This window comes from Carassius gibelio, chromosome B19, assembly GCF_023724105.1.
Source record: "Carassius gibelio isolate Cgi1373 ecotype wild population from Czech Republic chromosome B19, carGib1.2-hapl.c, whole genome shotgun sequence".
Taxonomy (NCBI): Eukaryota; Metazoa; Chordata; class Actinopteri; order Cypriniformes; family Cyprinidae; genus Carassius; species Carassius gibelio.
The window spans coordinates 27,276,826-27,290,524 of NC_068414.1; the positions used below are offsets into that span (position 1 = coordinate 27,276,826).

A 13,699-nucleotide genomic window follows, 5' to 3' on the forward strand; every position below is an offset into this window, starting at 1 on the left:
GTAACGTTAAGCACATCAAGTAAACAACATGCGATGTTGTCATCAAACTGCACTTTCCACATGTACAGCTTAGAAAAAAAAAAAAAGAAAAAAAAAAGATGACAAAGTGGTATTTAGTCATTTTTTCAAAACCGCTAAGCAAATATATTGTAATGAATTTTGCCACCGCTAGGGGCCACTGGTAATGCAGACTAAAACCTATTCTGCCACCACCTTTAATTTCACCCCGGTCTGGTCCGGGAGGAGCACTCAAAACACTCGAGACCAAGAATTATCAAAGAATACACTTTTTATTAACAATAGCAGCCATTTGGCATTGTCTCACTTAAATATCCTGATTACACACACTGGTCATATTTCATTAAACCGTGACACACATTTAAAAGAGAACCCAAGTACTCACTCCAAATTCACAGCACACAATAAATTAGGTGAAATCTCATACACAGCACACTTAATTAGAAACTCCAAACCTAAAATCACATGCTCTATGTGAAACAACCAGCACAGGCAATCAACATACTTCAGGAGGACAGTAATCACAAATGACTGAGTACAACCATAACCCACACAACTCCGTAATAATAAAATAACTTCGGACTTCCCTGTCCACGTCCAACGACACCCTGCCGTCACTGTGAGGACTCAACCTTCCCCTCCGCGGAAATGCTGAGAAGGTTTCTTTCAAACAGCCTGCCAAGTCCACCTACACTCGCTTCCCTATCTATCTAAGTTTACCCCCCACTGTCTACCTCCGGGCCAATAAGTGGGACCCCGGTTTTCTTCACGCCGGTGGTGCTAGCCAACCACGAACGCAACGGATCCCTTGCTTTTGTGAACCCAGCAGGCTTTACAAACACAGCGTCCCAGTCTCTTTCACAGTTCATTATTAGGCATCAGCGCGTCCTCACCTTTCCCCGCCCCCGTATTTAAAAGCCTCCCAAAATTGTTCATTGTCCACAGGTGTACTCACAGACATCGTTCCTTCCGTAGCAATGACGTCACACCAGAGGTCGGGATCGTTGCGTCACGTCGCAATGCATTGTGGGAATCGCGGTACAGAAGTAGATGTACTGTATAGTAGGCATTAGGTAACGTTGGTCATTTGGTCATTAATTTTGATTATTTTTTGGAAAATGGTTCAGTATTGCTGTATTGTGAACTGCTGTAATCGGTTTCATGATCGACAGGGCAAACGCCTCGTGAATCATATTAGTTTTCAACATTTTCGTACTTGGAAAAAAAACACAAGGTGTCTGAAATCACCAAGAGGCGTCAGATGGCTTGGGTCGCCGCTGTACGGAGGGAAACCATCACCTTCGATAATATTATAATACATAGTTATGGTGAGACATGTTGTGTATGGTCTCTCTCTCTCTCTCACATACACACACACACAAACTCAGACACAAACACATTACGTTTTCTCTAGTTTTTGGCCAGTAAGGGAGTCAGTTTAGTGTCTGTATTTTTTGTTTAAACATTTTCTTTTGACCCAATCCTGAACTTAATTTGCTTTTTGATATTTTTGTGCTGACTGTATTTAACAAATTTGAACAACTTGTTTAAAAAAAAAAAAAAAAAACTGGAACGAACTTCAAAATAGGAAGTTAAGCGTCTTGTTTTGGTGAATGGTGGGTTGTGTCTGAGGTGAATGTTCGTCAATATTATACCGGATTACAGAACTACCGGAGGAAAACAGTGGATTTTTGCAAGTATGATAGGTGAGTAATTACTCCTGAAGTGTAACAAACCCGCATAGACAAGCTTCATAGCTCGCAGAATCTGATAAGTGTGTGTGTGTGTCACCACTGATGCTTGGTTAATGTTAACATTTCCTTAGTGAAAAAGATTGTTTTCTCCACGTTTAATTTGCAGATCCATTTATGATCTGCAGGTGAGCCTCCAGTGACTTTTTAAAAAGTGAAAGTGACATTTTTAAATTGATCGGAGGTGTATGCGCTCACTCCACAGACCCGGTAGGAGAAATTATCAGGGAAACGGAGGCTTGGTAAACTTTCATGTGTTCATAGGGATCGATTCCGCCTACAACCTCTTTTTTTTTTTTAAGTAGCGTTGTTTGGCTTCATTATTAAGTTTGTCCGTATAGGTATAGGCAACTTTTTTTGTCACGTTCTATAACTTTTTCTGGAGACTGGCTATTATCTTATTACAAACCTGCTTTGCGATGCCTCTAAAATGGCCGCCGTTACCCACAATGCACCATTCCATGACGTCTACGCCCGAGCTCTATAGAATCATAATCATTACAATATACAGTTTCAGTACATACCACATAGAGACGTTGTTGCTGATTAAATTCTGATTCTGGATCATAAATATACGCTGAATCTGACTGTTAGCCATGGTTTGTTTTGGTCTGTTTTTTCCCTCACGTAAAGTCACAGTTTCTAGCGCTCTCAACGCAAAAGCCTACTGGCGCTTGTGATTCTTTAGCTCCGCCCACACATCACGCCTCCAGCCGGTCGTGTTTTTCTGGTACAGACTATCTATCACAACATTTCTTACTGTTGCACTACAAGGACTTTTAGTTGGACATTTAGTTGATCATAAACAATGACAAGAAAGGACTTGATAAATTCTACAAATTTCTGTATACTTACTCCAGATGCAGGTTGTGAGCATCCAAATAATGAAGGCTATTAAAGTCATGTTTACTTTCAGGATCTGTTGTCATGCAGGAGAGCTGTCAGTCATAAAATAATAGTCACACATATATAAATATAAAGACCTCCTGAGCCCTGAAGCTTGCAGTTCAAAGCATCTTCACAATGTAAATGCTCTTTCTGAGAACAAGAGACTCTCATACTGTCCAAGAACATTTTTTAACATATTAACTCATCTGATGAGATCTCAGTTAATGATAAATACAAGTTATTAATAAATAGAACTTCAATTCAATTCAATCCAAGTTTATTTGTATAGTGCTTTTTACAATACAAATCATTACAAAGCAACTTTACAGAAAAATAACGTTTCTACAATATTTAGTAGTAGCTGTCAGTGGAGACTGTCAGTTTGTTAGCATATGACAGGATTTTTCAGAAAAATTAAAAGATGTAGTCAGCCAGACGATGAACATTATTAACAGCAGTTATTATATGATGCAGTCAAACTTGTAGCAATATTTGTTTATTCAGGGTTGGCATCATCTGAGGTCCTCTGAGGGTCAGTATCATCTCTATTCATTGGATCCAGACTGGAGCTTGTGTAAATCCTAGTTACCACGGGACCTTTAGTGAAGGAGGTAGAGCTTTAGTTTAGAACTAATATTATTGTTCTGCTGTAACACTGGGGATAACAGGGTTAATGTAGAGTCATTATGCAGTTTAAAAAATTTAAATTCTTGTCTTCACACTCCAAATTTTGATAGAATTACAGTAGGCAGAGGTCACTGTTCAGGTTTAAAGAAATATTTAGGTACATGTGGCTTTTAGAGTTACTGCAGCACTCAAGAGGAAACTTCAGTGGTTTATAAGCACCCCTAGGGGTGTGCCGGTTTCAGAATTGGTGATGACGGTTATGACGTGAGTCAAATGTGACGGTTCATAACATAACCGTCGGGGGGGGGGGGGGGGGGGGGTTAACTCCGTGTCAGCGCGCGCTCTGATCGGTAAAGGGGCAGAGATTTCAGACCTCCATTTATTAAGGAGATCTGTCACAAAACTCATCATCCGCGCCAACGTTTTTTGATCAAATTTCAAAGCAGCAATGCAATGCTTTGCTGATGCGAGCCGCAAAAAAAAAGCCATTGCCATTTGCCCATTAGCTCCGCCCACTACCGGAGAAACTGGTATGTCTTCTGCTTGTTCGAAAATGAATATGAATAATTCTAAATTAAATCCATTATTTTGACAGGAGAAGACAACAAAGAATAGTTTACATATAAGGTGTTGTTTAAGCGTGGTAAGACTCTCGCGCTCTCTCTCTTTGCATGTGTGAGAAACAGCACTATCAGTAAAGTGACGGTGAGTCGTGTGCCTTCACAAAGAGTTTACAGAGTGTCAAATACAGGTGCGCTGTGTGTCCATTGAGATGAGCTGAAAAGTTCAGATCGCTTGAAGGAGAGAGAACTCTGAAGCTCAGATGCTGAAATTAATGCAAGCGTCATGCGCTTCAGTCTATGTAGTAAACAAACCTGCACGTCTCTGCCATTCATTAATTCACACAGAGACGCGCAGAACATGGATTTATATTTTAAACAACTTTTGCGGCTTAACATTTACAGATACTTGTCCATATGGAGATTTGATTTGATTATTTTATGCTAACTTTGGCAAATTCCATGACTGTCCATATTAAAATGCAAGTTTCATTTTCATGACTGGATTTCGAGATTCTGTCCTTGTTTTTTGCTTCATGGAAATCATAGAGCAAATTTCAAAGCCGCACCCGCCCGCCATCACTGCTTGTTTTGCGGTCTATGGCGATGCAATGCTTTGCTGATACGAGCCGCAAAAAAAAGCCATTGTCTGTTCTAGAAAGGATGCAGCAAAGATATTTAATGCTAAAGTATGAGGCATAGGCCTACGATGAGATGCGCTCTCACAGTGCAGTGCAAGTGAACGCGGCGCGCTGGTGCTTCCATGTCACGGTTATCATTGTCTGCTTTACTTGCTTTTTATTTATTAAAATACATGCAATTGGTTGATGAAACATTTATTAAAATTAAGATAAAATTTGTACAAAACGAAATTCCTTTTTAAGAAAGGTTTTCTACAAAGCAAAATTTAATGAAGTGGTAAATATCATGTCTGACGATTTACAAAACTTCATTAAGTGGTAAAAACCATGTCTTCCAATATATTGCGCATCTTATGATCCTATCTAAAAAATGAAAATAATTTTTGATAAAAAATGTTGGTAAAAAATATTTTAATGACACGGTTTTGGCGGTTATAGAGTTCTAATGACGGTGTTCAACTATAACCGTCGGTCTCACGGTTATATACGAACCGTCACACCCCTAAGCACCCCTAACTTTGACCTTTTACTCTTAACTTTTGCCGATGAAGAGTCGGGCTTGCCCGGGATTTGAACCTATGATCTCTCGCCCCCAAAGCAAATACCCCACATGTCTGCACTGCTGACATCAAGCAGAATATTGTTATACTGTAACAGGTCTATAACAAGACCAGAAATCATGCAGAAATCAAACCTTGTCCCATTTCAGAACAAAACAGCACACGTTATAAAAACATTTATTAAGGTACTACTCTGTCTGATAAACATAAAACATAAATCACATTTTAAAGCAGGTACAGCGTAGCCTATTGGTTTTTCCTTGAACCACGTTTTATCAAGTGTTTCTTTATTTCTTTCTAAATCACATCTGGTATCCCTGAACCACGTTGATGTTCCCGTTAACTATTCGGTTATGTTAAGAAAATAATATTTTAATTAAGCAACATTGCCTATGTCTAAAGTCCTATATAAATGACTAACGTAGACCAGCTACCTGAAGATATTTTTTTCAAGAATATATTCATAGTCCTATTTTGATGTGATTCAGTTTTCAGAACACATGGACATCAGTCAGTCTGTTTAATTATTTGCAGCCTTTCAAACACTACTATAATGTCAAACTAGTTGCTACTTTGCTGGTATTATTCTAATTATATTCAGAGGTGTAATTAGAGTTACATAGGTGCCCTTTACAACACCGTAGTGACAGTATTCTAATGGACACCTCTGTAACAACAGGTTTACGCCACCAGATGGCGCTGTTAATCAGTAGACGTCACCAAAATAAGCATCTCAAACACACTGTATAGGGAATTCTATGCAACGTGGCACAAAATTCTAGGTTTTGCCTGAAATTTCTATGGCTCGTTGGTCTAGGGGTATGATTCTCGCTTAGGGTGCGAGAGGTCCCGGGTTCAAATCCCGGACGAGCCCATCTTTTGCACTGTATGATCTTTTACTAACCACATAAGGAGAATCACTGCAATAATTCATACAATACTTTACACCACAAATGAGTATTGGTTTCAGTCTTTTAAGTATATATTTCTATTATATAAATTATTATTACCATATTTGCAATTATAAGAAAACCACTGGATGTAATCTTAAGGCTCATTGTAGACACAATCTCATTGCATAATCTAAAGATTCTGAAAATCAAATCAATAGTGAAATAAAGACAACAGATGCCATTTTTAATTTAATACTGTAATATATACTCTTTATAAAAAGACATTTGTGACATAAAAATGAAAACACAATATAAGCTAAAAATATTTCACACTGGTACAAGTCGAGAGGGAATATGCATATTTGCACTTTATGCACAACATCTTCATTCTGTTTTGGAGCGCACCACATTTATATAGTCATAGATGGCGTTTTATTACAGTGTTAGATCTACTACCTCTCCTTACAGGGGTTAAATACAACCCAGCATTGGGGGAAATATGGACATTGGGATTGGGTTGTTTTTGACCCAGCGGTTGGGTAACTGCCCTACCTTCTGGGCAGTTACCCAACCGCTGGGTCAAAAACAACCCAATCGCTGGGTTTGTCCATATTTAACCCAACATTTTGGCTTCACATACTTAGAGTAGCATGACTGTTACCATGTTTTTAATAGACTAAGATGCATATTAGCTAAACACACATGTGAAATAATCTCCAGTCATCTGTGTTAAGAATTTTTTTTTTACCCAAACGGCATAATCAAGGTTGGGGAAGTCGATTTCACATGCATGTTTGGCATTTCAGCATTGTGAGCCACACAACAGCACAAGTCTGATGAAAAGAAGCATCATCCAAACACTTTGAGCCAGAGTTGGATGCAACTAATCAGCGTTCACACTTATGTATTCCAGTTTGAATATACTTCGTTTTCAGACGTTCTTGTCTAACTCATGCAGGCTGGAACGGTGACTAAATTACTAAATATAACTTGTGATGAAAACCCCTGCAACCCCTGACACTGAATGCGTAAAGCTTGTACTTTTCGTAATAATTTACAAAATCGATTTACGTATGAAGCGGCAAGGAAGCGATAACGTAAGATAAGGCGGATCAGAGTTGTAGCTAACATCTGAGATGAAAAGACGTTCTTAAAGCGTTCACGAAAGTTAAATCAGCGTTAATCGTAAGTGAAAATAAAAACAGGTGCTTGTGTGGTATCATAAAGTGTTTAAAAAAAATCGCAGTGTGCATAGTACACACTCTCGTCCTAGGCGCGTGTGGTTCTAGCTCAGCAGTATAACAGTCAGCTGTCAGAGTTAGCATATAAAACCATAGCTTAGTCTTGCTGGGCCAGTGTTGGAAGGGTAACAAGGCGGACGTACGGGACAGACAGGACACTGCTGAAGTAGCGCCGCAGGTAACCGTACACCAGCCTTTTGCCGCTAACCTCCTTTTACAAAGCTGGCATGGGAGATAATCTCCTCACCGCATTATGTCATGCAGCCCCCGGAGGATTACAGACATGCCTGTGAGACGTGACTCCGCAAACTTCTCTATTGAAGGCCAAAAGGGTCAAAAACACGTTCATTTTTACACAAACAGGTTAAAACAAATTTATTTAACCTCTTGTTGATGTGTTTTTGGCCATCCATATTCCTTAAGCGTGTACGCGTGCGTCCCCACAGGTGCTCAGTCCGGGCCTGGCCTGTCACTTTTAGGGGTTTAACATGGCTCAAGAACAGCACAGTGATTTGAAAAGGCAGTTATTAAGCTTCGGGCTATACTAAAAGCTAGGTACGTTCGCAAAGAAACACGACCTGGAGTCAGTGTAAGAAACAAATAACAACCCTCCTGAATTGTGCTCAAGGTGGGGTACACCATACCAAAGAGGCCTGGGTCAAGTTTTAGTGGCCTTTTAAGGCCCAAGTCAAGTTTCTGATGGTTCCGAATATAAACTACACACAATCAATATGGCATTTCAACACCGGGAGCGAAATACGTGCCTCCTGAAAGGAAAAAAATGCAAATTCAGTGGACTAAAACAAACCATTGTCTTCCTAAACAGAACAAGTGATTTGGATTCAAATGATATGGATAATTCTCAAAAGATTGTGGTTAATTATTAACCCTTGAGCCATAAACTCTGATTTCTACGTTCTGTTCATTCAGATTTAAAGGGACAGTTTACTCAAAAATAAAAATTGTTATCTGTATGACTCTGTAGTCATTCAGTAATCAGCAGCGTCCAAATGCTGTTTTGGACCACACTGATTTTCACTGTCAGGACAAAAAAAATTAAAAATCTTCCAAATATCTTATTTTGTGTCCCACTGAAAAACAGAAGTCATACACATTTGGAACTATGGTCAGGACGACCATTTCTGACAAATGATGACATTTAATTTGTGAGCAAACTGTCCCTTTAAACTACAGTGCAACTCTATGGCATAATGTCATTTATGACAGAAATACTTGTCTGTCAGTTTGGAAACAAATATGGTGATTGAATTCCACTAATAAAGCAAGTTCAATGAGAAAAATGGAGCTTCATTATAAGAAGGTGACTGTCTACACATTTTTTGTTTTTCAAAACACATTTTCTGTTGTAATCAACAATGTGCGACAGATGAAGCTCAACGATGGAGTCTTACTTCTATTTAACCCAGAACATTCCTTTAAGGCAAAGCTTGATTAGAACTCTAAGCGTAACTAATTCTTATGCTGGTAAAGCACAGCAATCAAGTATAATTTATTGAAGTGCAAGTCTGCTACCCCTTGCTTCTAGTCCCTCCTCCCTGACATGGAGATGTAAGAAAGACCGGGTTACATTATTTAGCTGAGGATGTGTCACCTCACATGGTCATTACTATCATCAGCACTGCACTAATCCCATCATTACACAGGGAATCCCCAGGAAGAGTTTAGAAGAGGAGAAAAATGAAACATGAAATGTAGGAGGAAGGCAAATGGGTAACAGTTGTTGCGATAAGCTCAGGATGAAGCGGATCACCTGCTTTCAGCTTGAGAGTGCAAAATGTTCAGGTAGGAAATAACATAATACAAATCAATCGTCATCAAGTAACTTTTAGCAAAGCAAGTCCTCGCAGACAAACCACATGAAATGACCGTCCCGATCCATTTAGTTTGTCTAGTGTCACGTCCTGAATGATCAAGTTCATGAATATCACCACAGAGACTGTTTAAAAAAAAAAAAAAAAACTCAGGCAACCTTGTCAAATCCAAAGGACAGGGTGTCCGGGAAGTTGATCTTCTCCCATTATTATTCCCAAACGTTTCCATGCTAATCCCATAGCAGTGGGTCATGCCCGTTGGTTGCGTCAGCTTATTGTGAAAATCACTGGATATTATTATTATTTTTTAAACTCCAGTTTCTCAGTTACTTTTATTTATGCGTGTTGTTTGTTAGGATCTGGAGGGGTCATAAGGCCACCATGGTGCAGGGATGTTTGAGTTTGCAGGGCAGGACGCCCCTGTTGAGCTGGTAGAACTCTACCAGATGGATCAGGTCTGTGAACTTGGTAGAGCCATCATCAAGGCTAAAAAAGACCTGGCCGTCCTCCTCAAACTACCAGAGGGAAAGAGGTGAGAATAAGAGATTTTTTTAAACAAACTCTCCCGTCAAGCAGACAATCTTACAAATATAAATGTGGCATAATGTTGAGGTGACTGGGGTAAACTGTAAATAACTAAAGTGAAATTCCATTCACAATTTTTAAATATATTTTTATATTTACTACTTATATTTCTATAGTTTAATAAAAAAAAAAAATCAGTATTTTATTTATATATAATATTAAAATATTATCCAATGCAAATCCACTGACATGCACAAAACATAAATATAATATACAATAAAAAATCAGCATTTTATATAAATAATATTAAAATGTTATACAATGCAAATTCACTAACATGCACAAAATATAAATATGTATAATATACAATATTTAAATATTAAAAAAAAATTCACAAAGTTTGCCCTGCTCTTTATTCTTGTATAAGCATTAATACATACAAAAGTGTTTATTAGGAACTCACAGGTAAAATCTGGAAGTGTTTAATCTTCTGATGATGGCACAACGTGAGAACAAATGCTTTCGGGTTGCTCTGGCTGTCTCTCAACAGGAATAACCTGCGAGACATAAGACTGTGATTCATTTCACTGCCCACAGTAATTAATATTGCCTATAAATGTGGAAAGTGTCATACCCATCAACTTGGCCCTGCTGCATAATCATCCTGTGGGACTCCTCTCTCATAATGCGGCCATGGAACCATAACTGTGTCCTATGGATCACTTAGGACAAAAAACGCAAAGTTCACATTTAACGGCATGAAATATTGTTATTTCAATTAAAGTAGCACTTAAATCAACTGGTGTTGAAGGTGCTAAACTGTAAGTAAATGCTGCGAAGCTCACCTGAGCTTAACGGCGAGGGATGTAGGGGACTGGGGCTTCCCAAAACATTCATTCTCTGACTCCGTTTCTGTACAGAGATTTTAAATATTGTTATAAATGCAAAAAAAAAAAAATGTAAACCCCTAATTAATTGCTCGAATATACATGCATCTAACTACTCACTCTCCAAGTGTTTCCCTCCTCCATGGCAGCGCTCTGAGCCTCCACAGGGTTGTCAATCACACGACCCGTCCTTCCTGAGAAATCCATGGCCACCAGTGAATTCTCAGACACACTCCGCTATAGTAAAAACAATAAGAAATCATTTATGTGTAGAAATAACACAACCTGCTATGATCAGCATTAAACCTCTCTAATTAAACCACTAAAGCCTTATTAAATAGATTCTAAATGAATCCCTACAGCAATCCATGGTCATACGTTTTCCCTGCATGAAAGTTCCCAAGGCGTAAAGGAACCTATAGCCGCACGCTTCATAAGCACGCTACTGTTGTGAGCAGATGAAGTGAATTCTCAGTAAGAGCATTTGTCAAGAGCACATGGGGTGCATGTAATGCCAGGTGAACTCACAGAAGCGTGAAAACAGCACATTTATACCATAAAGTGCACTAGAGAGTCAGCACTGAGTAACATATTAATGTGCTTCTTACCACAGGTGTGGTGAAGTTTGATATGGCAGTCTTTCTCTGGAGTGGGCTCTTGTAGTTCTGATATAGGAGAATTCCAAACTGGGGGGAAAAAAGTATCTGGGTTAACAACAAGAATGGACAAAAGTGTGTGTTTGTGTGTGTGTGGGGGGGGGGGGGGGGTATCTGAGGGACAGCTTGTTCAAAACAAATCTCTAGTTATTAATTATGAAAATCTATAATGTTCATAAATGACAATCCTTTCATATAGTTTTATAATGAGATTCCAGAACACACAAGATAAAAAATAAAATCTGGTGCATTCTTATTGGATTGTGGATTGTGTGACACTGAAGACAGGATTAATGGCTGCTAATGATTCAGCATTACCATTAGAGGAATACATCACTTTTTTTTTTTTTGGTAATATTTCCTAATTGTTCTGTTTTTTCTTTATACCTTGAGTAGTCTGAAAGCAGTCATCCAGCACGTTCGGCTCTGCTCGTCCTCGGCACACAGCATCTTCAGCTCCTTCAGTTCGGTCCTGCCCTTACTCGGCTGTCAATCAAGCAAGATATCTACTGTCAAATCAAGGCACTATCATGCTCTGTACCAGGTGAGCCGTGAGTAGTTATTTAAAGGGGAAAATCAATGATTTTGAAATTGTGCCAGCCATGCCTCCTCTGTTATCAATGTCAAAGATTTTGTTAATTTACTAGCCTGCATTCTGCTCACCTTAATACAGAATTGGTAGTCTGTGGGCGCGTTGTGCATCTTTCTGCCCGTCGTCACAGTGAAAATATTGCTGTCCTCTAAGTCCGACAGTAATTGCAGGTGCCTTGGCTCCTAAACAACACAATTATAAATTCATCACAATACAACTCACAAAGACAGACCTACATAGTGACCGCTATAAACAATGAGAACAGTTATCCTGAAATTCTTTATTTGCCATTTATTCTAAACAAGTTTGATGGATTTGTATTATTCGCATTACAAATTGAGAAAATGTTAAAAGGGACAAATTAACATAAATGTGTTTGTTTGTTTGTTTATGGTACTTCTATTAAAGCCTTTTCACACTGAATGCAAAAATTTGGAGCGAATGTTTGCCATGATAATGCTTTTGATTTGAAAAAAAAAAATCGATCCCTGTGGGGCTATATATAGTCTTTGTTTCTGGTGTAGAACCAAACTTTATTTATCTTAATTTACTGCTGTAAACTGAGCAACGGACCTTATATGAGATGCATATCTAAAGAAAACTGTACTGCTCGTTGGCGCCACCTAGCTGCAATCAGTTTGTGCTCCGTGTGAAAGCACCGTTCGTTTGCGTTTCGTCTCACTTTTTCATATTACACTCAGTATGAAAAAGCCTTAAATGAGTAAATAACAATAATATAATAATAATTACTATAATTAATAGTGATAAAATTTAAATTAAGCTCTTTGTAATATTACAATTTGAAATGATAAAAAAAAAAAAAAAATGTATCCCAGGCTTTCAATGTGTACTTAAACGTTTGGACTGCACTGTATTTATATGCAAGCAAAGTTAGGAATAATAGATGCATAACAGCTGTCTTTAGCTGTAAAAACACTGATATGCGCACAAATACATGTCAGATCTTAAGACTTTAATTAATATTCTATTAAAGACAAGCTTGCCTTTGACATTCCTTTAGTAGAGCAGTACAATCCAGAACGGCGCAAGAACATATAGAGCTTTTTCCAGGACTTGCGGCCCGTGTCTTTCATATAAAGGAAGCCCTGGATCTCTGGACAGCTGCTGGAATTCAAGAAATTCTGCAAAGGAGGTGGGGGGGGGCAGAGGACCATCTGGAAAATGAGTTCTTCAAACCTGGATGCCTTTCATGCTTTAATAACATGGCCTTTTTAGTATCACAAGACATGAGTATGAATTTCAAAAGCTGTTTGAATGCACTAAAATGCTCTTTCAGCTGAAAAAGAGTGAAGCACGGGTTCAAAATGTGGTCTTATCCAGATTTTGCTGTGTCACTGATCCATCTGCATCTCTTCCTCACCTGTAAGAGCTGTGACGGTGGGATAGAGCCATTCGTTTCCTGACACCACGCTACCATCTGCTCCGGAAAGAAGTTCTGTGAGAGGAAGATAAAAGATGAGAGGTAAAAAAAGACTGTCTGCACTGAACACATGCCAGCAGTGCACAAGAAACGTAATGGAACAACCAGTGCGTGTATGAACTAGGGTTTGAATGATTAGTAAAGAAGCCATTTATAATTCATCTATTTTTAGGATCACCTGACCAAGATCAGATGCCTTCCCTAGTACGCAGTTACATAAGATGATTGTTACTAGACTGAGAACAAAAGAAAGGAACCAACTGAATTTCTTACCAAGGTTTGAACGTGCAACTTTTACATACATATTCATATACATAATCATGTACATGTATAAAATGATAAATCAGTATATTACAATGATTTCTGAAGGATTATGTGAAAATGAAGACTGGAGTAATTATGCTGAAAATACAGCTTTGCATCACAGGAATAAATTACGTTTGAATGTATATTAAAATAGAAAAGCGTTATTTTACATTATAATATTTCACAACATTTTTTTCCTGTATTTTTGATCAAATAAATGTAGCCTTGATGATAAGGAACTCCTGTAAAACATTAAAAAATCATTCTGATCTGTGATTTAA

At 38.4% G+C, this 13,699-nt stretch overlaps 1 protein-coding gene, 1 long non-coding RNA gene and 1 other non-coding gene across 6 annotated transcripts in view; 2 read left to right on the top strand and 1 right to left on the bottom strand.

The window, feature by feature from the left end:
* Positions 1 to 5,847: 5,847 nt before the first annotated feature.
* trnap-agg (transfer RNA proline (anticodon AGG)) lies at positions 5,848 to 5,919 on the top strand. The gene has a single exon. It is a non-coding gene; the product is annotated as a tRNA-Pro (tRNA).
* A 260-nt stretch (positions 5,920 to 6,179) lies between these two features.
* The window catches only part of LOC127978963 (growth factor receptor-bound protein 10), a 50,495-nt gene continuing 42,975 nt past the window's right edge, over positions 6,180 to 13,699 (bottom strand). For all 4 annotated transcript variants that reach the window (XM_052583996.1, XM_052583993.1, XM_052583994.1 and 1 more), the window contains 10 exons: positions 13,053 to 13,127; positions 12,676 to 12,813; positions 11,743 to 11,853; positions 11,467 to 11,565; positions 11,032 to 11,109; positions 10,544 to 10,660; positions 10,382 to 10,448; positions 10,171 to 10,258; positions 10,000 to 10,093; positions 6,180 to 9,526 (listed from right to left, as the gene is read on the bottom strand). In XM_052583996.1, coding sequence (XP_052439956.1) covers positions 9,380 to 9,526; positions 10,000 to 10,093; positions 10,171 to 10,258; positions 10,382 to 10,448; positions 10,544 to 10,660; positions 11,032 to 11,109; positions 11,467 to 11,565; positions 11,743 to 11,853; positions 12,676 to 12,813; positions 13,053 to 13,127 — 1,014 coding nt within the window. In that variant the 3' untranslated portion in view covers positions 6,180 to 9,379. The remainder of the gene's footprint in view (positions 9,527 to 9,999; positions 10,094 to 10,170; positions 10,259 to 10,381; positions 10,449 to 10,543; positions 10,661 to 11,031; positions 11,110 to 11,466; positions 11,566 to 11,742; positions 11,854 to 12,675; positions 12,814 to 13,052; positions 13,128 to 13,699) is intronic.
* On the top strand, positions 11,478 to 13,697 carry LOC127978964 (uncharacterized). Its single transcript, XR_008158679.1, has 3 exons — positions 11,478 to 11,623; positions 13,060 to 13,154; positions 13,285 to 13,697. It is a non-coding gene; the product is annotated as an uncharacterized LOC127978964 (long non-coding RNA).